Genomic DNA, 26809 nt, shown 5'->3' on the forward strand with positions numbered 1-26809 from the left:
AACTATATGTTTAATAGACACATCCCAGACTACGAATACTCAGTTTTTGGACTTTCATTCATCTCCAGGCTCCAGTCAGAGCCGTTCTCTTCCTTGATCATCTTACGTTTAATGGACCATTGTTGATCTTGGATCATTATGTCTGCCTTTTGTTTTTGTTTATTGCAAATGTTGGCTTGGCTGTGACGGCTGGCCCGCGGCTGCGCTCGGGTTCTAAAGTTGTTTTCTGCGACGTCACTTGTGCATGCAAAGGTTGTTTTCAATGTCAACAGCGCAGTTCCGGTCTCAATACGGGAATCGGTATACGGGTCACCGGGAGAGCGTTCCTATAAACAGGAGGTCAACTAAATCAGACACGGGTGAAACGATCCAGAGTCGAGCTTCGTGCCGTCCGGGTTTCGGTGAGGGGATGAATTTACCGTGTGTAATCGTTACCAGTAGGCTAGAGTATTTTTAACCCGCCGTTCTCGGAGGAATGTCTGAAATACACTTCATATGGAGCGAGCATCGTGTGAGGGGAAGGGAGGCAGAACATCACAGGCCTGGACACAACAACAGGCCGATACGTCTCCCCCTCTGCCTCTTGGAGAGGGAAACTGATGATGGAGGCGTTGATAATAGTTTTGCAGTCCACACACACACAGACACACCTCCGAAAGCCTTTCTTGTAGCCGCGATGGTAACAAAGCCATTTAGGTGCCACTTTTGTGTTTTAAAAATTATTTATATGTATACATTTTAAGATTTAAAAAAAAAATTACTGCAAAAATGAGCCTGACATCTACTTATTTTGGTGAACAGCAACTGGTTTATGTAGCAGTCAGTCAAATGGTAAGATCATGTCATGTCAACTAAACACACAACAAATATTCATACATTTGTCAAAGTGTATACTTAATATTTATGAGATGCTGTGTTTTCCCCTATAATCAGTTCCAGATTACGTAGGTCTTTTTCCACAAAATCATTAAAAATCAACACAATGGGGCCTGTAAAATTAAGTGTTTCCAAACGTGTTCTAAGCAGTTTAATGGATTAGGAAGGTTCTGCGTAATTGCGCAGTAAGGCTCGAACTTCCTGCCGTCGAAAATCCGAACGCCTCAAAGTTAAAACGTACGCTGAGCTGGAACCGTCAACGTCTCTAACATGTGCAGCGCTGCGGCTCAGCCGTCGGTTTCTCCGACCCGAAAAAAGCCTTCCGGGACGCACAAATTGTGTTGCAGCTCCGCCGTCACTCAAGCAGCCCGCTGGGCGTCACCTCTCCGTCAGAACCACACGGCCGAGCCTCATCCATCATTCTGACACTGAGTGTTCTTCCTTTGACTTCACAGGATCTCCTCTGCTTCCAGTCAGCAGGTAATGTCAAAGGGAATAATGGCTATTTACGATGTCTTTGTGCCGCCGAGGGGGCCCCTCGCTCGAGAGGCTCAAACTGTAAATTAACTGGAGGGCCGTCAGTAACTAAATCTCTTTCTAGCTAAATGAGAGTGACTCGCTTGACTTCCTTTGATGATTTCTACTGTCAGTAAAGCTCAAATGCAACATGTTTTTTAGTCAAATGATATTAGAACCACCTGCTGGAGGAAATAATCCAGTTTTATCGTCACACCCCGGTGGTTCCTGGCCTTGGAAAAGGCTTTTTTACGACAAAATGTAACATCTTGAGTGTAATGAACCCAATCCTCTCTATCTCCTCCTCCTCCTCCGCGCGCTGCATGGTTTGCAGGGTTGATATGGTGTTATGCATGTCTAAAAAAAACTCACAACCTCCCACGCAACCATCTGCTTTCACGCCGCGGGTTGGAAAAGCGTTTATCGAAAGTTCTTCCGATGCTCCCCGAGTTAGTTTTCGGACAACTTTTTCTCTTGCAGATGGTGAAAAGTTAGCAAAATGGTCACGTTTATTGAGTCACGGAGTGAAGATGAAATGGGAATTAGGATGCTGCAGCGGCCATGATAACAAACCTCCCCTCCTTCCTCTCTCTGATCTGCTGTAAGAGGATCTGTGGGCCTGGATTTGGTATGGCAGCTGTACAAGGCACCAAGCTTCCAAGCACACCGTATCTGTTTGCTTTGGATACTGGTGTTGCTGCGAACCTCCCGCAAGAGGATAATATTTCTTCGTAATTAATAGCAGCCTGTTCTGTCTTCTGGCTGTGGAAGGATGCCGGTTTGCAAACACACGGTGGGAGACGGGAACTTCGCTTCCCCCGCCTGCCTCGCTGGAGTCGGATCAGCTGGATGGAGGCAGCGGGCAGAGGGGGAGAAAACTAAGGTTCAGGCCCCTGGTGGCGGGCGGAGATCTGGAAAAGAATTTGGACATCTCATTTACGTGCAGAAAATGAAAGGATTTCCACAAATTCAGTGCAGAGTTACTACATTCCTGCAGTTGTTTACACTGGAGATGCGAAAATAAAAATGAATCCCGATAATCTCAAATGTCACAGATGTCACGACTCACGAGTCTGACGAATTGAGCTTCGACGAGACAATCTTGAAATGACGCCTCTTGCCTTCACATCTCCTTCCTCGTCTAATGTCGGCGGCTTTATTAACTTGTCTTGAGCTTGATAGGAGAGCGCCGCGTAATCCCAGAGAAAGGCCACTGTCTGAAGCTGTAATCCTAGAAAGGCTTTTAAGACTCTCGCTTTGCAAATACCCTACAACAAAAAGCTCTCTGCAGATGTTACAGCTCAGGCCTGAATGCAATACGTCGGAGGATCCAGGTGAGGATGTCTCCAATGCGAAGGGCGACAAATCCATCTGTATCTGCACAGTGGGAGAAACCTTTTATGAAGAATAATAGCCAAAAAACGTCAGCGGGCACACGACGCACATCCGGCTGAGGCCAGAAACAAGAGCGTCTCTGTGCGCGCGGGAGGAAAGGTGCATCGCTCTGACACATTTCCGTCAACTCCCCCGGTGTGATTGTTAGAGCCTCGTCTCCGCCAAGAACAGTGACTCAGGCCCCGCACGTATGACATGTCATTAAATCAAGACTGCAGTGGGTATTAAGACGAGTCGGTGACAGCTCAGTGAAAGGTTTGCCCTGCGTTTGTTTTTCTTTTCAGATGAACGCCGGCCTGTCGTCGTTCGGCTCTTGACGGATCGCGGGAGGAGCGAGAGTTGAGAAATTAGGCCTCGAAAGTCGCATGTGAGAAAGATTGAACATGTGGAGGTGGTTTATTTCTCGATAAATATAGCAAAACGATGATTAAAAAAGGTTGTCCTTTTTTTTCCTCCTTCTTCTTTTCTTTCTTCTGCTTATTCACTTTTTCATAAGAGGCCGCGGCTGGTATTGATCTTCTCATCTCGCTCGACGAAAGAAAGAAAAGCTGACAAAGAAAAACCACGTGGAAACGCACCAAGAGCTACACGTGCCTCCAGAGTTCGCTAACTAACACGTTCTATCTCGTTTGTGAGTTTGGGGTTTCAAAGGAGCGTAATATTCCACATCTTCTACGCCAAGTTTCTTATGAAGGTGGCTCCTCTCTTTGAATCGTGTCACGAGCTGAAACCGAGCCCCTGAAACACAAGACGACAGTGTGTCTCTCATTCGCTTCGCCATTCGAGTGTAGTTTCTGTCTACGAAACAGAACCCCCCCCCCATCCCCCCATCCCCGAATCGGGCCCGAGCCCCACAATACCCTCCTGTTACGGTATCGCGTGTCTTGCAAAGAGACACGGCTCTGGCGGGCAGAAAAAGAGCTTCAATCCAGCGGATTTTTTTGGAAGCGCTGCACGTATCTGATACTTGACAGATTTCAGGAAGGTGGGAGGGAGGGGGGGGGGTGGGGGGTGGGAACACTGATAACTCAAAACCAGAGAGAGAAAAGACAGGTAGCTTCTGTTTGTTTTTGTTTGCTCCCATTTCCACGAGTCTCATCGGCGGGGACAATCTCTCGGTATATCTGGGCATCCAAAAATGCGGACCTGACGAGCTCAGCACCTCTGATAGGAATCTGCAACGTTCACGGAAACCTCTTCTCTTCTTTTCTTTTTTCTCTCTCTCTCTCTCTTGTCCCCTTTTTTCATGCCGGTCTCCTTGACCTCTCGCAAGGACGCTGACGAAGGCCTGACGCCTTAAAGTGCGTAGCTGTCTTACTTACCCGTGTTTTGAGCCCTCCTATTAACCAAAATCTGACTTTCTTGCGTAACATTACGCCAACACTGACTTTTGCTTTGACCTCCTGTGACCTCCTGTGTTTGCTTGACCCTTCCACGCCCACCGATCTGCATGAATCAGTCCTCAAACGTTGTCAAGATTATCTTGCCGAACAAAAACCTCAAAGTATAATAAACGTTGATTTTGCCAAAGAGCGCATTTCCCGCAACAGTCCCGTACCACGTTACTTTCAATGGAGGCTACTTGCTCTGACCAATTGTGACATTCAAATCCGTGGTTTTGCAGAAACATCCGATGCCAACCTTTCTCTCCCCGGCGACTCGCCTGCGCTGCACAACTTTACAGATTCAAGTCTAAGAAGCAGAGAGTTTGGAGAGAAAAGAGAAGAGTAAAGTGTGGGCATGGGTACGTCAGGGCAGAGGCCTTCATTCAGCACGGCATGTTCTTTTCCTCGAGTCGAGCTGGAGGATGTGCCCCCCATACAATGCCGCTGGAGCCGAACGCGATTAAATTAGGGGTGCAGCTTTATGAGCCTTCCCACCTGACACATTTACTACTTGATTGAAGGTTGCAGTGAACTGCTCGAGCGTTCCCTCGTCAGCACATTTCAAGAAGCGATTCAACGGTTTCGAACGAAAAAATGACTGTTCAATCGAGACAAGAACCAACCTGATTCATCGGCTTCTGGTTGGTTGTGATTGGGTTCAAAGATCGAGGCTGGGAGGAGCTTTATTGTTTATTGGCATCCCCATTCAATGTTGCCTTAGGACTATTAAATGTATTGACGGGTATCATCCACACTGCAAAAACATTGTAAAGATTCCCGTCGAGCTCCCTCGGGATCAGGAGCTCATCTTAATTGGCGTTAATTGAACATCTCGTCATTCATTGGAAGTTATTATGTGATCACTTGATGTGAGGCGGCGGCTCTGTGGCGCTCACATGAAAAGCTAATGGGACACAGAATCAAGAGGATCCGGTTGTCTCTGATGAGCCCGAAGAGGATCCGGGCCAATGCATCTGTCCCTGACGTTATCGGGTTGCAGCTCAACTGAGGCTGAACGTCCACCGGCTCTTGTCTCTTTCATCCTCCGCATGATTGAATTGTTTTGTGCGTGTGCATATCTCATCTGTTGGACTAAAAAGAGGACGCTAATGGAAGGAAAGGCTTCTCTGGCACTTCTTAGACACTCTGACTTACACGATGCACGAGCGAAGCCAGGAGGACTTAGTTTAGCTTCTCCGGATCACTCTGACCCCGAAAGCCGCACTGGAACTTATTCTGGGAAAGACCCTTTTGCAAAGAAGCTAACCATCACGCCAGAGCGAAAGCAAGGCCACAAGTTCAAACTGCTCCAGGCCCACAACAAGGGCCGGAGCCTTCGGGGCAGTAAATCAAAAAACGATTCCTCGGAGAGCCGCGTCTTGCCAAATTCATCCATATTTTCTCGGGAGATGTTCTGCATGCCCAACTGCAGTCGAGAAGAAACCGCGAATTCCGAGAAAGCGTTTCCAAAATGACTGATGACCGACACGAGGATGCCAAAAGTCTGTTTTCCAAGAATTGTTTTGCTGGTTTCCGACGCTGTGCTTTGCAGGTGCTACAGCCGGCTCTGGATTTTAGCTTGCCGGCCGAGGGATAAAAATACGAGCGTGAGAGTTAAAGGTCGACGTCGATGTCCTTGTATGCTTGTTATGGATCAAATCTGAGTTCCCTCCCAGTGAAAGAACAACTGACACAATTTGTCTTCAGGGGCAGGTCATTTAAACACGGCTCGCTTCACAAAAGACAGACGGTTTGCCGACGGATTAGAATATTCCGGTTCCACGTATTCGGAGAAAAAAAATAGAATCTTTGAATAGAATCGCCGTGGCAGACACGCCGAAGCTTTTCCAACATCTGGATGCAATGAGCTTCCTTTGTCCAATCCGCCGTTGCCAGGGCCACACAGATGTGCTGACATGGTTTTAGCCAATCTGCCATTTCACGTACTGCTTCCTGTAAGCTCCTCCTCCACAGCACCCTGCAGCTCTCACCAAACCCCGGTTTTCTCTTTTCCTCCTCTTACTTCGCGCTGTATTGTCTACTTTTCTTTTTTTTTTGCACGCAGATTGCAGCGTCCCAATGATTTGCGGTTCACGTTTCCCAAACATGCGCTGCCCCGTGTGTCATTTGGTGTCATGGAAACAAAAAGTACGCCGTCATCTTCACAAGTTTGTGAATCGGAGCGACCGCAGCCCGGCAGAGACAATTTCTACAATATGGATTGGCACAAGGTTTGTTTCCTGTACTGCAGCACATCACATCGTTGTTGTTGATGTGGTTGTTGTTGTTGTTTTTTTTCTGATTCAGATACCGTCATTGATGCTGTGCAGCCATTGATGTGGCATCGCCGCTCTTCACTCCCCACATGTGAAGTGGCAATCTGACGGCGTGGCCATGACTCGGTTTAATCCCGGGACTTTCCCTTGATTTAACTCTCCGGAGGTGGCTTGAGCAATTTACCCAGTTTAATAACTCATCAGAATATGGAGGTTCGTTCTACTTAAAGAGTCATTAAGAAACGCAATATATTTTATTCATCTGCGTTTTGCCGTCATTTTTCTTCCCGGCATGCCTTGTGGGAAACCCACAGGGGTCAACACCCACGAGCTCCCCTTGTATGTCACAACGCAGACACACTTGCATTGCTTGGAGTTTCTGCCCCAGTTTACGCAGTGCAGACTCCTCTAATTGTTCATGAAAATCCAGTGCTCACGGTCTTCTGGGAACCGACTCTCTCTCTCTCTCTCTCCGTGTGTATGGGGGAGGGCGACGGCGTTGACGCCTCAGCACATTTCCAGCGGTTTACTTCGGCTTTGTCGCTTACAGTAAGCTCTGACTGTGTCATGTGGCGCTCATCAGTCACACAAACCAGTCATCGGCTTGAACCACGTCGGGCTGCAAACAGTCGGGGTGATAACGAGCGGCGGCTTCGAGCCAACCCGCAGTAAAAAATAAATAAAAGTCCCCCGTGTGTTATTGCGTTGCATTTAGAATAACGTTCATACAGACTGAATGTGAATACCTTGTATATATATTTCCTGGATGACATTCTTCTCCGCTTCAGACATGTGATCAGATCTCTACATCCAGCAGATGCCAGCTTTTCTAGGCATTTTTACATATATATATATATATATATAAAGTTATATATAGTTGTTTTTTTAACGTAAGGAGTGCTGATACTAATGTAAAAGCCGACTTTGAGCTGAAGAGACTTTTGGGAGTGCTTAGGTAACGCTGGGACGAGAGCGGTGGAATGGACGCAAGCTGTTCGCCAGCAACGCTTAGCCGGAAGTTAAACGGACCGAGCAGCTCGCGTGTTGTTGAAGGCGCTTTATAGACTTTGTTAATACGGACACCGAAAGCATTAAACGCTCCCATTTAGTCCTGGACTTCATTTCCGAGGAAATCCCCAACCATTCCCCCCTTTATTGTGAAGAGCAGCTCCTTCCAGCAGCTGTGCATCATATGGCCCATATGCTGACTCCGACCCAAACTACACAGGAAACCCAACCTTAGCGGGACGTAGCGTCGGGGTTTATGAACCCAGAGCAGCCCTCGGACCACAGCTCCTCCTCGTCTCACATCGGCAGAAAACTAAAATATTGGCATTGCCAATATGCCACCGGGTAATAAATCACCACTTTATGAACCATGAGTGTGGAGGAGAGTTTCGGGACGATGTTTGAAGAGGGAGGTGTTTTTTTCTCTTTTTTTATGGAACCTGTGAGAGACAGATGCGTCGCACAGGTTCACGATGTGAATGGCGCTCTTTCTTCAGATCCGGGGGGGGAGGGGTGGAAATGAAAAGGAGGGGTTTGCGTGGGGGCGACGCTGCATCTGGCCTTTTGCGGCACGCTGCGACGTCACTTGACACTTGATGCGGCGCAAAGGTCAAGGGCAGCGGCGAACAGGGGTCGAGTGATCTGAGAGGAGTTCGACGACAACGTTTTTCACGATCGGAGGGGGGGGGGGGAGGTTGAGAGAGGAAGTGAAACTCGACACGGCGAAGAAGTGGACTCTTTCATCAGCGCGGGTCTTTCGGGGTCAGTTTCAGTACTGAGTGACGTTGGATTCATCCTACAAACTCCAAATGAGATGAAGAGTAACAGGATGTAAACAAAGAAGCAAATAAAACCAAATACTCAAGATGGCCGAGGTCAAAAGCATCAGATGAACTCCTCTTGGACTCCATGTAAAACAAAAAGATGCAGATCTTCTACAACCCCTCAGATATTTATTGGAATCTGCCAAAACATCAAGTGAATTATGGGCGTTTAGTTACGCTGCATGAGCGCTGACCACTTAACTCACTGGACACTGACCTTTTTACAGCCATGGTGCAGATCTTTGGAGAATATATTTGTTGTGGATAAGACAGGCTCGCAAAAATATTTAAAGCGACAGTACTTTGGCAAAAGACAGAAACCCTGAAGATATCTGAGGGAAATTTCAAAAGCGTTCCACCCTCAACTTTAAAAGTTGTAGTTAGTTTTCTGATACAAAGGGAGAGGAAGCTGACGCATGTTAGGGTTTAAATGATGTATCCAGCTGGTAGCTGCACATGGGGAACAGTGCAACGTGAGTATCTGAATACTCCAAGCAGGTTATGTCGAACAACGGAGTCCAGGATCTGCGATTCCTAGTGAAACCAGCAGAATGGATACCATTCCCAAGAGATTAGGGGTCAAGTAGAACTAAAGGACTTTAACTGTTGTATGAATCATGGACGCACAGTTTAACTTCAGAACCCTCCTCCCTATACACTCTTTCTAAATGTCAGCCGGAATAAGAGCAGGGAGTTAAGTGAGCATTTAGGGACCGGTAACGCACCGACCAATAAATATGTTGTCAGTCATCATCTCTCCGTGGAAATGTGGTCCATTAAAGCTTTGAAGGAAATCTATCCACCGATCTATCTAAGTCACTCAGTTTTGTTGACCCCCCAAATATAGTTTTTCTTTAAACGGGACGAACGTTGTTTGTGTTGCGCGTGACATGAAGTCTGTTGCATTAGGTCACATTTCCTTCCCTTTCTGCCAAGTTGTTCTGTCTTGCTCGCAGTAATGGCACCGGTTGTGTTATACAAGAGGTCTGTAAACACTAAAAAAAAAACTGCTTTTCTTTCCTCTCCTAAACCCAGCAGCATGGCTCCGGGAGCTCATTGGCCGAGATTCAAACAACCTCATCAGCGATTTAAATTGAGTTTTCCACAGTGTTCTCGTTTGAAGTGAGCTTGAATAAGGAGTGATCTGCCTTCTGCTGCAGCAGGAACGACTCCACTACACCGCCACACTGCAGAGAGAGAGAGAGAGGGAGAGAGAGAGAGAGAGAGAGAGAGAGAGACTGGCTCTCATTCAGGAGCATCGCCTGGTATCTGGTAGATCTGGAGGCAAGCCAGCACCCGCCCTGTGGAATCAGCATCGAAGGCGCACGGAGTTGACAAGCGCGCCTCCCCCTCCAACCGTGGTCTGACATACCCATCGTTGTAGGCTTCGCCTCTGGCAGTTTCTTTTTCTTTTCTTTTTTTTTAAAGGCAAGCTCAAAGCCACAGATTATACATGTTGCTCTCCACCCGTGCGGGTTAAATAACCTACAGAGGGAGGGACGGCGTTGCATCTCTCTCATTTGGAGACGGTCAGCTCGCGCGTAAACGGCACCGCGGGCATCGCCGAAGGGACAGACAGAGAGAGAGAGAGACAGACAGAGAGAGATTCGTGGTGTTTGGATATTTTGTTCTTTTTTTCTTTCTTTTTTGAAAAATTATAGTTTGCGACTGCGTGGTAGAGGGCCAGCACAGTGACCGTCTGTGTGGATTGCGAGCATCGGATGCGCTGACGTTTTCGGGGGGGACTTGAGTGCGCGAGACACCTGTGGATTCAACTTTTCCCCCGACCACCCACTCCCCTTGTATTGTTTGGACTCCAATTTGTTTGCCAAGAAAGGATCCCTAGTTGATACTCGTTGCGGTTTCGATCCAACAGCCTACAGCCCAGACAAGAAGAGCGCGCGCCATGCTGCTGAGCGTCTCCTTCCTGGTGGTCCCGCTGCTCAGCATTACCGGCTGCGGCTCGTCCTACGTGCCGTGCCAACCGTGTGACCAGAAGGCCCAGTCCATGTGCCCGCCGGTGCCGTTGGGCTGTCAGCTGGTGAAGGAGCCCGGTTGCGGCTGCTGCCTGACGTGCGCGCTCGAGGAGGGCCAGCCGTGCGGCGTGTACACCGGGCCGTGCACGCGCAGCCTCCGCTGCCTGCCCAAGAACGGCGAGGAGAAGCCGCTGCACGCGCTCCTGCACGGCCGCGGCGTGTGCAGGAACGAGAAGTTGTATAAACTGCTGAACCCGTCAAAAGGTAGGCCTGTGGAGAGATGCCTGATCCAGATCACAGAGGCTGTAATTAAGCAGCTCACTAATGGGACATTAATTAAGTGAAATAATAGAGGTCTTAATCATTATAGTTACTTTAAACCTTCTCTCCTCCCCCTCCTCCCCTCATTACATCTCACTATATGGCTATAAAGTCAAGTACAGCCCTATATGTGCTCTATAGGAACTTTGAGTCATCTGCTTGTGTGAATATTGCATTAGCGTTGCATAAAGTGTCATAAACTGCTTCTATAAATGTCTCCGGTGCAAAGAATTATAGCAAACAGCTGGATAGAGATGTCTCTCCTCTCTTGTTAATGCAGGAATTTTAATAAAGCCCTCAAGTGACGCACAGACTGAGCCAATATTGTCAGTGGTGAATTGAAGAAAGATGCAGGAAAAGACATGAAACATGTCTCCAATATGCATGGGTGTGCTTTATGTTTTCTAAAGTTGGGTGGTATACAAAAGAAAAGAGGGGGAAGTGGCTTTAGTGGGAGCCAGAGAGGCTGATGGGAGTCAACTCGCAGCCCTGTTTAAGACGGGCCGACACCTGTCATTACTGAGGCACACGACTCAAAGGGCCCCTCTGCGCCTTGACCCCGTGAACTCTGTCAACAATCTGTGCCGAGCGTCGATCAACCTGTCATCTTGGTTTGAATAGACCTGGCGGGGGCCCGTAAATCAGCGGGTTTCGTGTGAGTGGCCCGTCCCCTCAGGGCCCCCTCCCCCACCCTGCCCCCCTTCCTCGACATAAAACAAAGGGAGTAGATTACAGGTGCTCTGCGAGGCTCCTCGTTGGCTGCTTTAAATGGCGGTTCGGGGACCGTCGCTATGTCTGCGCTTCGTGGGAAATGTCTCCTCGAGGTGTGAAATCAGATTTTCACTCTACAGTTTCTCTTCTTGTTCCTTCTTTTTGTCTTATAACCTTTCTTTTGTCAGCTCCTCTACTTCTCTTCATGCACCACCTGTTTTTTTTCTTTCTTTTTTTCCCACACCTAACCCACCTTTTTGTCTGTCTCTATTCTCTTTCGACCGCACTGCCTCTTCTCCTCTTTCCCTACCTGGCTACTGTCCCTCTTCATCTTTTACACCCTATTCTTCTTACCCCACCCCATCCCCAGTTTCACCCGTTCTGTGTTCAAGCTTTGCTGCAGATTGGAGTTTTGGATAAGGAGCGAAGCTACTCTGGAAACATAAATAACCTCACTGGCTGTGTAAAAGCTCAGCCGAGGAACCGCAGTTACTCTTGCTCGGAAGGAAGTCCTGTAAGAAAAAGGCAGGGAATAAAAAAAATAGAGGGGAATGAAAACACTGAAGTACTGTCATAAAAAAAAAGAAGTTTTCATTCAAATTCGCCTTATTTCAGTACATTTGTGGTGGTTTCATCGTCACATTGTCTGTCACATCTTTGGCTGCATTCGCTCCCTCAGAGTGACATCGTCCGCTCTGCGGCTGAGAAAATATCAAAAAGCAAAACCTCCACTCTTCTTTTCATGTCCCCTTCCCTTTTTTGTCCACCTTTCCCACACTATCCTCTGCTCCCTCCCACCCCTCTTTGTCAGTCCCAACCTGGTCCCTTCATCTCCCCCTCCCCTCCCCCTCCCTCCCTACATCTCGGCGCTGCAGGCAGGCCCAGGCTGTGCAGTGATTCAGCAGAATGCCGGATGAGCGTGGGTTACTGACTCCCCCCCATCTGTCTGCCCGTCAGCCAGCTTCTCTATTAACTCCACATCTCCTGCTGGGGAGCTTTCTCAAGACATAAATTAAACAAAACCCATATGCACGCTGATAAATACCCGCCGCGTATACACAAATGACATTTTTATAGACACCCGGAGAAAATCGACTAATGTTGCATGCAGACACGGCGTGCACTTTTTGTCGTGTTTTTGCAAGTGCACGAAGCATAAAACTCAAAAGTTCTTCTGCAACACGTCGTCTGGACACATTTAATGTCATGGTTTCCCAGATGGAGCGAAGGAAGAAAAGTCGAGAGCGACTTACACCTGCAGGGATACGGCTCTGCAGGATCACCCCCTCTTCCCTCCACCCATGTCTCACAATTCAAACACACAAAGAAAAAGGGAGAGGGATAAAGACGAAATGAAAGATGCGATCAGTCGGCACAGGTCAGATTAGACAAACTGGAGGGGTTAGCAAGTGAAGACTTGATTGGGTTCACGCTCTGGAGCAAGAGAGAGAAGAAGAAAAAAAACCTGTGTCAGCAGGAAAACTGGAAGACGGGGTGGGGGGGGGGGGGGGGAGATCTCTTGACGGATGACATCATCTCATCATCGGAGGGTGGAGGGGCGGGCGGGTTTATTAAGCGCCACTTGCAACGTGGCGATGACCTTGTTCCTCCCTCTTTTCTCTACCCGGTGCCCAGTTATCTCAGTGTAACTTAGCCGTCACGCCTGTGCCGAATGGGAGGGGGGGTGGGGGTTACGAGCTGAATTGGCAATCAAAAGCTATAAATGAAGTGGAACGACATGACGGAGGGGGAAGAAAGCCACAGCCACGCATTCTGGCCTCGAACACGCGACCCCGAGGGCTGCATTTTTTTTGTTGCACGGGTGAAAAGTTGCATGGACACCAGGTCCTCCTGTGGGGGTTGGGACCCAACATGGGCTGCGGCTGTTTTCTGGTGGCTTGCCACATGACAAGTGTAATAGCATGTTTTTATGGGTCCGGGTGCCAGGGTGAAACTAAATATCTCATTTAGGTCACATGCTATAAAAGTTTTAAAACCCCTGGTCTACATATACCCTAAACTGGCAACCCGTCTTGCCATAAATGTAGGCTGCGCTGTTCTGTATGTCAACACTTCCAATCTGCAACTGGCCCGCAGCCACTCGCAATAAGCATGTGCTGCAGGGAGATTATTCGTATTGTGAGATTACCGAATGAGAGTCTGCTGTTTAAAGTTTAAAATTAAAATGTTGACGACTCAAAAAGGTGCATTTCCAAGTGGGAGCCATCGCAGAGCTTTTGATTTGAACCCTTCTTCACGCAGTCTCTCAAAAGCAGCGGGAAAATGCTTCTGCTACTGCATCTCCACATTCATATATTTTAATGTCATTTTAAACGTTTGCGCGGCACTGAAAGGGAGATTTCTTTTTGTTTGCATGATCTTTTTGGGCCACGTATGTACAGCATGTCACATGCACGACCATGCATGTGACGCGGTACGCATTCCTGGAATAGCACGGTGGCTGTCGCTGTTGGTGGCGACAGAATAGTCCAAATTGCTGATGAGTGCAAACGATCCCGTGTTCCAAAATATTCACACCATCATGTACTTAACACTTTCATCACAGGTTTCAGGGGCTGCACGCTAGTTTATTTAGCTGAACCTCACAAGCCCCCCCCCCCCCCCCCCCCCCCCGTAACGATGACGCTTTGCCTCCCTGTCAGAGAGAGAATCTCACGACGACGCCGTGCTGCCCGTCCCGGAGTCGATGCAGCCGCAGACCAAGGCGCCGTTGTATGCGAGGGACCACATCGGCAGCCGGAAGGCTCACGCCATGAAGCAGGCCAAGGACCGCAAGAAGCAGCTGTCCCGGCTGGGACCCGCCAGCAACCTGAACTTCCCCCCTGTCGGCAAGCTGGAGCCCAAGTTCGTAAGTGAAGTCAAGATTACCAACTCAGCTCATAGGGATGGGGGGGGGGGGGGGGGGCATCGTTCACATGAACCAACGAGGTGTGAACAAATGACCAAAGTCCTCGTTAGTGGAGGTATTTACTACCTCCTTACTGGTTGTATTTTGTATTTCTGTGCCATTTTGAACATTTGTGTGTGTGTGTGTGTGTGTGTGTGTGTGTGTGTGTGTGTGTGTGTGTGTGTGTGTGTGTGTGTGTGTGTGTGTGTGTGTGTGTGTGTGTGTGTGTGTATGTGTGTGTGTGTGTGTGTGTGTGTGTGTTCAGGGCCCCTGTGGGAGAAGGCTGGATAATCTCATCCAGAGCATGAAGGACACGTCCAGGGTCTTGGCTCTCTCTCTGTACATCCCCAACTGCGACAAGAAGGGCTTCTTCAAACGCAAACAGGTATGCAAAGGGCTTTTGTTTTTGTTTCTGGGGCCGCGTGCCATCTGCTTGGGTTTTCAGACGGACCCCCCCCCCCCTGGAAAAACCTCTAACTTTCCCGGTAAAACCATTTCCCTTGCAGTGCAAGCCGTCTCGCGGCCGCAGGAGGGGGATCTGCTGGTGCGTGGACCGGTTCGGAGTGAAGATCCCCGGCATCAACTACGCCAGAGGGGACCTGCAGTGCAAAGAACTGGACAGCAGCAGCAACAGCAACGAATGAGAGTGAACGGGGGGCCCGCCTCCTTTTAAAAACCTGCCAATCAAGCTAGCACACTTAATGACTCGCCAATCAGGAAGATATAGCACAGATTCCTCTCTATATGGTCAGGTGTGATGGACTGTGTTTTTATTTTTGTTGTCTTTAAGGGGGAGCCGAACTGGAAAGCTCTCACATGTAGGTCTTCGTCTGAGGTTAGCTGACATCTCACCTCCTTATATCTATAGATAATAGAGGATTATATATATAAAATATATATATAAATATATATATATTTATAAATATATATATATTTATATATATTTGTATGATATTGATAATGTTGTTTATTGATTGTGTTGCTGCATTTAGTTCTGAGACAAGACATATTTTCCATGTGGCTACAAATTAACTTTAATTTCTTTACCGTAGCGACGTTTTATTCATTGGTAATCGTGCGAGTGACGGACGGACGTGAGGGGCGTCGCGTTCACACATCAAACGATGACTTCTGACATTTGATCCCGCCGCCGACCTCGCTCTCACTCTTAAGACGACTTTTTGCTGTTGTCGTCGTTGTTGTTCGAGTCAGAAAAGCCGTCGTCTTGTTTTCACCGCTTGGAGCCAAAGCGTCAGAACACACTTAAAGTAATAGTTTGGCATTTTTTAAGAATCTTATATTCATAACGAGGGAGATGAGCAGATCGATGCCACTCTCGCATTAGTAAGACGAGGAAAATGGAACCAAGTCCACCTTCCGGCACTCGAGAAGAACTCGTACAAATTTGACGTTAAATCTTGAAAAATCAAATGACAGATGAGCAGCAGAGTGCGGATGAAGCGTGCAGAGGTGATCACAATGTGATGACTCGTTTGCTAACATACCGTATGGTGCACGGCGAAGGTTTCGACCTCTGACACGCCAGACGACGGCCTTCCTCCGTTTGTAAATGGATGTACAGTATGTGTGTGTGTGTGTGTGTGACAACGAGCTCTGGTATTAAATTCTCGACGGGCCAGCCGCCCCCCGAGCGACGGCGTCTGACAAAATGTGGTCGCGTCTCCTTTTCTCTGGCACACAAATGTTATGCAAAAGACGCGGCGTCGCTCGCCATTCCACACCGGAGCTTCTTCACCGCCACGTGCAGGCAAATCCATCCTCCTCCTCCTCCTCCTCCTCCTCCCCCCCCCCCCCGGGCCGGCGGCTTGCTCCCAGGGTGCACCGGGTGCCCCCGTCGAAGAACGCGGTCACAGAGTTTCTATGTAAATCGAAGTGCCTTTCTGCTCCACGCCACTTTGAATGGTCATTTGCATGCGTGACTGGCTGTGTCGCTGCATGATTTATTTTTATTTTATGTTGTTGACAAAGATCTCTCGGTCGACATCTTTTTTTCCCCCCGCGATTCAAATTCTGCTCCCAATCTCGTCGTCGTGGTCGTAACGTTCATTTGACGGCTCTCGTGATCTCACACATTCCTCGTGAGAGCAGCCCGTTCTCGCCACTGAGACGACTCTCCTTCTCCTTTTCCTCAATTCTTCTTTTTCTTTTTTCGAGATTAATGTGAACATTATGGTGAAATATTTATCAGGCGTGTAATTGATGTACTCGTTTCCCTTTTTTGTTTGTTTTGTTTTTGTAATGAAAAATCACTATTTAAATAAAGTTCATGTACTGGCAAAAAAAATAAAGGAGGAGGAGAAAAAAAAGGCATAACTGCACTTTTATTTGAACTCTGAAAATCGTTTTTTATTTAATTTTTTTTGCGGCTGCTATCTTTCTGACCTCGACACTCGGGGGTTTTCCATCTGCTGTCGAAGGCAGAACGGCCTGCGGGGACGTGTCTCATCGGGATGTGGCCAAAGGTGAGGCGTGTTTTGAGAGATTCAACTCACGCCGGTCAGCTCGGCATAGTTCTGTGCTAAATGTGACTAAAGTTGGCACACGGTCATCATAAATAAGGACGGCAAGGTTTAACTTTAAACATACGAGCAGTGCGTCTCCATTTCAACACATCTCGAATCCATCGCCATGACGTTCATGTTCTCCAGATGATGTCGTGACTTCACTGATCCGGACTTTCCCTCCACCAGCATGAGGTCAGTTTTTTTCGTTTTTTTCGAAATACTAAAATGACTGATTGGATGCACTGTCATGACATTTGGTCCAGATATTTGTGATCCCCCCCTCGGGATGAATAGAACTAAATCAAACGATAAGCGCAATTGTGAGGCGTTAGCATTCATCAAACAGCGCCTAACTGACTTAAATTATTAGATGTAAATCAAGTGGAAAGAATCAAGTGCATTTTTTAAATCTAAAATCTCCATCATAAGATGTCCCACCCTTCCGTCTCATTGGTGAATTTCTCAAATCCCCTTCGGCCTTCGTGAGTTTTTATTTGCTCGAGTGCGCCAGATTCCAGAAGTGTGAGAACAAATGAAAACGCAAACGCATTGAATTCATTCCCACTTTAATAGCGCTATCTGTTAATGAGGCGTAACGGTAGTCTGCAAGCTAGGACAACGAAAACACACCTGGAGAGAAAATATGTCGAAGGCTTTTTGTTCACTTCTCAACACGTACAGAACACACACACACACACACACACAACAGTGGAAGCAGAGCAGAGTCACAATTAGTAAAGCAAACGTCACCGACGTCTCCTGGGACACTAGTCTTATCTTTACTTCTACAAATAATCTGCGGCTACAGCTGGATTCTACAGTTTAAATCCTTTTAGGCGGTTAACATTTCAAACATCACCGTCATCAAATGATCGAGACACACACACACACACACACACACACAGATAATAATATAGCTTACTCAGATGTTCTTTTTGTTCCCAAGTACTTAACAGTTTTCTTTTCTTTCTTTTTTTAATGCCACCACTTTTAAATCTGGTCCATGTCGGGGAACTCCAAGTCCAGGTCTCTGAGGTACTGGCTGCAGTTGGGGTCCCCCCTCACAGTGGGGGCTGATGGGATGGGCCGGCCGGTGTGGGGGTCGACGCACCAGCACTCGCCCCTCTGACCGTGCAGGGACATCTTGCACTGAAACACAATACACTGCGTTTATTTCTGCATGTATATATAAAAACTGTTATATTTATTTATTTATATATATATATGTATATATTTATATATATACTGTATATATATATCTTGATATATATATTTATGTATATATATATAATTTATATATTCGAAATATGATGCTTTACTCACATTTTCTCCACTCCACACCTGCATAATATCAGGTTTCTCGCCCTCTCTGCTTACCACCCATTTCCCACAATGCCTGTAGTCACCTGTTTGAGATTATACTGCCCCCTCTTGTCACAGTTGGGGATGTGCAGGGCGTACAGGTCTTCCAGGGGACCTCGGTTATCTTTGAAGGGCATCTTGGATATCCTCTCCAGGATCTGGTCGAGCTCCTGCTGACACTGAGTCTTTAAAACAAGACGACATGTAAGGTCACGCCAATATATGCGCGTCAAAATATGGTCGGCCTGCGGCGAAAAAAGAATACTTTTAAACCTCTGTGCGTGGAGATTAGAGTGTTTTCCTATTTTTAGTTTTCATTGGAAAATAATAAATTAAATTTTTTTTCTTTGCATATTTAATAAAAAACGTTTTTAAATCCGCAAAAAATATTTTCAAAGGTTTAGTTAAATCCACGCACACAGTAGAAATGCATCAATCAACACCGAGATGTGTTTGCGGAGCATCAGCACATTTTTTGGACATTGCTACATAAAATCTCACATAAAAGGCACACACACACATAATAAAGCTTAAGGGGCTTTCTGTTTCTGTAATGAGCAAATGAATCATGTCTTCTTGCCAGTAATGAACAACAACTCTCACCAGTGACCTCAGATTTACCTCACAATTCCACGCAGCCAAAACGTCTTGTTGAGACAGAAGTTTGTGGCTGAGCAATAACTTTAGTCTGGTTCTTCATTTTTTCTGGCGGATGGAAAATATCACGGTTAGCACCCGAGAGTCCCGGCCAGCGGATTACCGAGCGGGTCAGGTGTATTTAATATCTGCCTTTTGATTAAAGTGGTTGCTGAGAGAAACTGTGGGAGCGGGAGGAGGGGTTCTTTGTGCTGTGAGACGCAATTATATTATCACGAGGTGTCATTATTTCTTTCTTTTTCAAGTGAATTTAACTATCACTTAACAGTTTTAAAGCCCTTTGAATGATCCTCGAATGAAAACTCTTTCCAAACGTCCACAGCTGCTGCACCAGAGGGAGTCGACACCCACCACAGCTGTATCCAGGAGCTTTTTCCTCACCTGTTTGGGCCGAGCGGGTTTCACCTCCTCCACCTTGTTGGTCTTCATCTTGGTCTTCATCTCCAGCCGGTGCTGGCGCACGGCGCTCTCCTTGGGGCCCAGCCAGGTGGCCTCTTTGCTGGGCTTCCGGAGGGCCGGGTCCTCGCTCGCGCCCTGTTCGGGCGGCGGCCCCACGGCCTCGCCTGTGGAACATGCGACAGCACTGCGTCAAGCAACATCTCGATCCGAGGAATCCCAAAACAATACCGCGGTGAAGAAAACACACAAAAAGGACGGGGACCCCACTTTAAACATCGTCTTCACAGTGTCCCCAAAAGAGTAGAAAACAAATGGCGAACTTCGATGGTCACGTTGGCATTAAACATTTCCACGAGTGCTTTGCTAAGAAGCTTCTTCGCTCCTTGAGGAGAATCCTCTCTCCTTTTCCTCGGGGACTAGTCGACGCTAGCTGGATGGGAGGAAAACATACAATTCTCTGAAACCATCGCTCCTAATTCAAAAGGTGGCCAGCCGGTCTAGCAAAACTCAACTATGCTCTTGGACTCTCGTTTTCGTGACCTTTGATCACCCATTTCCCACAATGCCTGTAGTCACCTGTTTGAGATGGTCACAGCTGAGTGCATTAAAGGGACGTTATATTGGAAAATGTATGATTTTGCATGGATGAAATGCACACGCAGCACTACTGCCGTCACTGTGCGACATTTAAAAAGAAGGCCAGTTGTGTGTGGATTTAAATCTGTGGGAATAACCCTTGATGAACAAATAATTTGTCATGAAGCGAAACTAAAGCAACGGTCCTGATTCAGCAGAGTCCCCGTGGCCGTCAGAGACGAGTATTCCGGTCTCAGTTTGCCCGTCTCCTCTCTCCTCTATTCAACCGAAAAGAATAAACACAAAACCCCTCTCTCTTCAAACAGATGGAGCAAACAATGTGAGGGTCCATCAGGTTCGACGGAACGTGCTGTTTCTGACAACAGAGCCGACTTCGGGGGTTGGAGGGAGTGGGAAGAAGGAGCGTCGCTCCGAAAGCAGCCGATTTCAGCCACGTGAGAGAGAGAGAGAGAGAAAAAGCAACACAATCACATCTCAGTCTCACTAATGCATTTAAAATATAGCCAGAAGAGTGTTTGTTTTCCCGGATTATTCAGCCCGAGCGCAGGAATTCACTCGACGCCTGAAGGGAAATAAGCACAGAGGGTAGAGAAGGTCACGCGGCGGGCCAGAGGGTGGATAGCGGAGAGATCGATGGTGGTGGACTGGAGAGGAATTCTCTGTACGTTTGACATCCGCTCGAAAGGATATGATCATAAAAAGGCCTAAGAGAGACCGGGAGGAAAAGGAAATTCCAAAACGAAGCAACAACACGGCGCTGGCGCCTTTTCGGGCGTCGCGTGGATCTGGTGTTTGACTTTGGTTCCCCTCGTGACGCTCCAACGTGCTCTCGCCCCGGCTTTTCTTCGAAAGGCTGGGTTCCTTTCCAAAAAGTAGGGGGCCAAAGTCAACTGGAATCAGGCGTGTGCTCGCATGTTTGTGTGTGTGTGTGTGTGTGTGTGTGTGTGTGTGGTGCAAATAAACGCGCGGCGCTCCAAATAATAGTGTCTGGGGTGCCTTTTTTGTTTTGCCGCGTTACATAATGCCGACGGTGTCCAAGTGCAACAGCGTCCCCGCCCCTCTCGTCCCGGGGAAACCTGCAGATGTTCACTCAGATACCCGGAAGAGACACATGCAGAGAAATACAGCGGTCTCCAAAGTACACACACACAGACACACACACTGACTCACAAAAGGTCAGGACACAACTTTCAGGGGGTGCCAGGCCTCTTGGGATCAGCAGTATCAACACAGCAGCAGGCCTTCTGTCCAGTCTACTGCCTGAGTTAATCCCCACACAATGGCCCCAGAGGCTTTCTTTCTAAATCTGATCCATGTCGAATTCCCAGATGGCACGAAGGCCAGAAGTGTCGAGTCTGATTGTCCAGTGTGATTGTCCAGAAAGGTTGAACCACAAACCACTCGATGCATTTAACCCTGAATTCATATTTGCCGTTATTCTTAATATACCGACAACTAAACTCGAATAACTTGTTTTACGTTGTGTTTTTGTTTTGGAAAAAAGTCTTTTCATACTTTTCTTAAGTATAAAGTGCTGCTTGACTCCATAGGCATCGTAATACCTGCTCAGAAAAGACATGACCGAGTCAGTTTCCAAAAACTGACCTGTCCCTTTAAATGTGGGAATGTAGAAATCAGATGGATCGCGCAGGACCTAAACTCGGCCCGCGAACCGAGGCAAGCTGGAACGCGCCTCTACTCCCATTGAAATAGCAGCGGAGGTCACTCAGCGAAGGTCAGAGCAGAACATTGAAAAAGAAAAAGATTTGAGGTATTAAAGTGAGATGGACGATTAGTTTCTATAGACGATGAATGCAAAAGCTTGAGAACTAGACTAGGCATCAAAAATTCCACTCCCTCTTTTTCTTGGAAAATCAAAGAGCACGAGCAACATCTTCCTCTCCCGATCCAAACTGTTCCTCGATGTGTTTTAGTGACGCATCTCCACGACTGTTGAAGGGGGTTGTTGCCATGACGTTTCGGTACAGAGGATGAATCCCATTTACTTTGGTGATAGAATAATTCATACTATTTACTACTTCTGCAAGCGTCCGACAAAACTAACAAAGTCAAGTGTGATTTTCTTTTTCACGCGACGCTTCCCCCCCCCACCCCCCAATTGAAAAGCACCCCCTCCCGCCTGCATACGCCCAGATGCACTGGCCCCTCCCCCTCCTGAGTCAGAAGCCTTTTAGACGAGACAAGCTAAAGTGTTTTTGGAGAAGCCCGGGATTACCGGGGAGCTATTTCAGTCCCGCGGGCTCCGTCTGGAAGCCCCCGCAGGTGCACAGGAATGCCCCCTCGTGAGCTAACAATGGGATTTTCTTTTCGCCAACCGGGAGTTTTCCACTTTCCTTTTCCACCCTCGTTTTTTTTTCTCCCTCTTCATAACCTTTCTGACGATATTGATACAGGAAGACTTCTCATCGTCAACCGTGTTCGACTCTGTGTCCATTTTTTTTCTATCTTTCTAATTCACGTGACATTCAACCCGCCAACGATGGGCTCTGTTTGGACTCCGTTAATCAACTGGTTCCCAGTGGAGGTCACATGCGGTATGATCCCAGTCAAAACAACCAAAGGCCCGTCCAGGCTGATTAAAGGAACCGTTATTCGGGTCCAGGTTTCCTTGGCAACCGAATATCAAGTGATACTGTGCATAAACACAACGTCGTGGGTGTTGGTTTGGAATAGGGAGGCGATTCAGCTTAAAAATCTATGGAACGTGCAATATCTGTGTTCAAATTTGAAATTTAGATACAAATATACGTTGGTGAGTGTAGTATCTCAGTCAGTCCTCCGGTTTCCCCACATCACAGAGAAGTGCTGGTGATTTGACTCCATGAGATATGGCGATAACTACTAAAAACAACTAATTGTGTTTATTGCTAATTACTTCTTCATTACTTTGTGTAGCAATATTTAATCCATTAAATGAATACGTTGGGTTGAATGCGAAGCACAGAGCACAGAATTACTATCTTCCATAAATTCTCCCCATTCCCTCCTCTGACCGTCTCTTTCCCCAACAGAAGACGAATATTGACCTCTGACCTTTGACCTCTTTGGTTGTTTGTCGTGCAGATCTAGGAGTGTACACGGATCCTTCGCGTCTCTTGTTAAAAATGCATTGAATGCCGTCACCTCCGTCACTGATTTGTTACATAATCCTGTTTCAGTGTCCCAGGTTGTGGGATGTGTGATATAACTGGAATACAATAAGCAAGAACAACAGGATGTCGAGGCGTATAAACATCCAAGCGGAGCAGCTGGAATATTTCACTCTTTGATTCTCGGCCCGGGTTTCTTTTTGTTGCATTCGCTCCAGAGCCGCTGCTCATCTAAACACAACCTCTTCACTATTGTATTATAATCAGCCTCGTCATCCTCTCGCTCACAGATATATATCCTGGAGCAGATGCCAGACGTTTGCTCTCAATCTTCCGGTTTGCTCTCAATCTTCCGACAGGCAGTTTCATTACCTCCTCTTTCTCGATCGGAGAAGAATTTAAGACAGGAAATCGAGCCTGCGTCATCTCAAACTCGGACAAACGGGAAGCAAGAGACCGATAGTCGACATTTATGATGCTATATATTACGAACGCCGCGTGGATGGGCAACTTATTTTCCGATGCTGAAACGGAGGAAACCAAGAAGGAGAAAAGTCCGCTGCTTCCTGTCGATAAACATGTGTTTCTCTCATCCTTTAACCTGGATGAATCACACACGGCTCACTCCTCCGTCCATCCATTCGGCCTTTCGCAGGCGTGCGTGTGTGTGTGTGTTTGCAGCTTCGAAATCAGCCAATTAATGAGGAGCTTTGCTTCCGTCCTCATTCAAACGCGAGCCACGTGAGCCGTGCTGGCTGCGGGCCTCGTGAAGCTTCGTTGTGATCCGGCTGCACATACGTGCGGCTTGTCTTCCAGTCAATGCAGTCACTGTCAACAGCACTTTAGAGCTATTTCTGGTCAAAGCCTAAAGTCCACTTTTCTAATCAATGCTGCATTCCTCCCGCTGTCTCTCCGCTCCTTTCTCTCCACTCCCCTGTGGAGACGTCAACATCAATACGATGAAGTTTGCTGCAACGATCCTGCAGGCCACTACCTTGTTCTCTATCACAGTGTATTAAAGGCAGTCTTTCTTTTTTCTTGGGGGGGTGATTCCAGCTGTTTGGAGCATAGCTGAGGTTAACTTGGGCAGAGTCTCTCTCTCTCTCTCTCTCTCTCTCTCTCTCTCTCTCTCTCTCTGTGTGCACACACTCACAACACCATAAACAAGTCAATGCAAAACAGACTTTAACTCGAGTGGGAGAATACCTCGTGCAACAGGCAGAAAATAGGTCATTGCTGCGGAAGGAGTTCAGAAATAGCGCACTTCAAATGCACATTAAGAGCAACAAATACTCATGCAACATAACTCATGTTGATAGCACACACTTTCAGATTATTGCAAGTCTGGGGTTGAATCCTGATGGCATATAGAGCATAAAGGGGCTCTAAAGGAGCGCATAATTACCCAATTAATGTGTATAGGATGCACTGCAGCCACTATGAATATGCATGATATAACATAAACATCAATCTTATCCACTTGTGGGTGACACAGGATTTGGGCTCAGCCTTCATGACAATGCAACAAAAATGTCTACACTATTTCTCCCTCAGGCTGCAGTCTAGACAGTGTCATTAAAAATTAATAGAAGGAAAAAGCAGTTTTAGGTTTTTTTTCTTCCAGTAAACGGACTGACCGCTGGTCTGCTCCCGGTGCTCCTGGCTGAAAGTGGCCGTCTCGGTGTCCACTTTGCACCGGCATTGCCCCTGGCCCTGCACCAGTTGCTCCAGAGGAAGCTCCGACTCGGGCGTCGGGTAGCACCGCAGACCGGTGGTGCACCTCGGCGTGTACACGCCGCACATCTCGCCCTCTCGCCGGGCGCACACGGGGCAGCACCCGCAGCCCGGCTCGCGCACTATCTCCGCGCAAGCCTCGGTGAGTCTCGGGCACAGCGCCTGGCGCTCCGCGGTGCAGCCGGGGCACCGGAACACCATGTCGGCGCCGGAGAGGGACGCGCAGAGGATCAGAACGCGGCACGCGTACGACAGCATTGTTAGAGGCACGAGCTTGTTTGTCATTATCATGAGGCGATAGAAGGCAATCCCAAGTGGGGAGGGGTGAAGAAAAAAGGGGAAGCAATGTGCACGCGAACAGGTGAAGCCGGGGGGCTGGGAGGTCTGCTGGGTCCTACAAATTCCCAGGTTTGCTCTTGGAGCCACATGTGGGTGTTAATAGTGGATTATGGAGGATTTAGTTCATATGTCATATTTGAGCTCTGCTGAAAACGTTGGAGATAAATTACACTAAATTGTGTCCCTTTTCCGTTTATGTTGTCCTATTGTTGGCTAGCCCAGAATGAGAATAATGCTCCTAAAAGTTGAAGGGAATTGTCTGAATGAAATACAGCAGTCTGATTGGACCACATTTAGCCTCCAGTTTGACCCATACGGTCATCAGCTGTTAATAGTTTCACTTTCTGCAGCTAAAATAAGTATTGACCAAATATATCACCGCAAATATAAATATGTATATTAAATCAAAGTGCGTCATCATCATCTTCTCTAGCCGCCCGTGACCCCTGACCTTGACGTGGCCAAGGAGAAAAGAACTTCCTCCAGTGAAATATAAATTAAAAACGGCATTGCTCAACAGAATATATAGAAATAGGAGTTTATCTGAAACTGGAGCTGGTGCTCCAGTATAAAAAGAAAAAACAGTCAGTAAATTAGAGCTCCCTGGCTGGAAGACTCTGCATTGCCATACATACTGTGGCGTGTTTGTTTCAATCAGCGCAGTCCACCCCCCCACGACTCCCAGAATGCATAAATAAATAAACAAACAAACAACAGGACTATGTGCAGAGCATTCCTAACATGGAGAGACCTCCCCACCGTGCCAGACATGTCCATTGACACTCAATTAAAACTTACCAGCTGCTACTAACTTATATGCCTGTGCACAGTAATGCCACTGTGCATGTATTGAGCAATGTTTCCTATCGATCTGTGAGGCCAAGCCTTGAGGTGTCGCGCTTACCTCTCCCAACAAGCTCCTATTAACCCTGTTCGGTGCGGTAGACTGATCGCTGTTTATCCAAGGGCCCAGGAATAGAAGTGGCATGTGTAATCTTATCCTCCGCAGATTTAAATGCAGATTATTTTGATTTGTGGGTGCCCCCCCCCCCCCTCCCCCTTGATTTAATGCTATTTGGGCCCCATTCACGATATGCATCCACGCTCACCTTGGGGGGGCGTGAGGAGGGAGAAAGGGCACATTGGACGCCGTCTTGTATCTCAGGGGTTTGGGTCAGGAGGATGCCCAGAGGGCTGTTTGCACAAAGAACCTCATATGTCATGTTATGAAACCATGGCTGGAAAAGCAGCCGGATGGCTACTGGCTAATGGGCCCAACAGGCCGCAGTGTCTGCCCATGTGTGCAAAAGGAATCCCCACCAAGGTCAGCTAACTTAAATTCCTTCCCATGGAACTGTAAAAATAAACTCTGGATAAACTCCACATTGATAGAGGAAGGTATGGCATCACCGATGTGCCGCGGACTCGTACAGTACAGTACAGTATACAGAGAGCGAATTGTAAGCCAGAGGTCATCTTCTTAATTAGAGTACAGCGAGTCCACGAAACTCTGTCTGGCCTTTTAGCCAAATCACAACCCCCCCCCCCCCTTCATGTGTGATTACAACCAGTTGTTAGGTATTCATTATACAGCAGTTATGCCTCATATGATGAGTTATAGCTGTTGACATATACATTAATGAACACTTTAAAAATGTCTTTAAATCAATTTATGACTAAAGTGGGATCTATAAGTTTCTTATGAATACTAAAAATGAGTTAAGATCAAGAGTTACAACTCGTTTGTCAATGATATGGTGTTATTCTCACAGGCAGATGCTTATAAGCAAACAATAACACGTCCAAGCTTTGATACTCTGCCTCTCTGAATCCTCATCGATCGAGTGGCGACATGAACTGAAGATGGTAATGAGGTTCTTCATGCAGCCA

General features: G+C 47.4%; 2 protein-coding genes across 2 annotated transcripts; one reads left to right on the forward strand and one right to left on the reverse strand.

The window, feature by feature from the left end:
- Nucleotides 1-9983: 9983 nt before the first annotated feature.
- On the forward strand, nucleotides 9984-16562 carry igfbp5a (insulin-like growth factor binding protein 5a). Its single transcript, XM_056430868.1, has 4 exons — nucleotides 9984-10520; nucleotides 13952-14157; nucleotides 14462-14581; nucleotides 14703-16562. Exons 1-4 carry the CDS (start codon nucleotides 10187-10189, stop codon nucleotides 14838-14840), a joined length of 798 nt encoding a protein of 265 aa, XP_056286843.1. The 5' UTR covers nucleotides 9984-10186; the 3' UTR covers nucleotides 14841-16562.
- Nucleotides 16563-17270: 708 nt separating this feature from the next.
- On the reverse strand, nucleotides 17271-24909 carry igfbp2a (insulin-like growth factor binding protein 2a). Its single transcript, XM_056430867.1, has 4 exons — nucleotides 24484-24909; nucleotides 19122-19303; nucleotides 18128-18268; nucleotides 17271-17870 (listed from the first exon to the last, which is right to left on the reverse strand). Exons 1-4 carry the CDS (start codon nucleotides 24869-24871, stop codon nucleotides 17712-17714), a joined length of 870 nt encoding a protein of 289 aa, XP_056286842.1. The 5' UTR covers nucleotides 24872-24909; the 3' UTR covers nucleotides 17271-17711.
- Between the last annotated feature and the right edge of the window lie 1900 nt (nucleotides 24910-26809).

This window comes from Pseudoliparis swirei, chromosome 14 (genome assembly GCF_029220125.1).
Source record: "Pseudoliparis swirei isolate HS2019 ecotype Mariana Trench chromosome 14, NWPU_hadal_v1, whole genome shotgun sequence".
NCBI classification, from domain to species: Eukaryota; Metazoa; Chordata; class Actinopteri; order Perciformes; family Liparidae; genus Pseudoliparis; species Pseudoliparis swirei.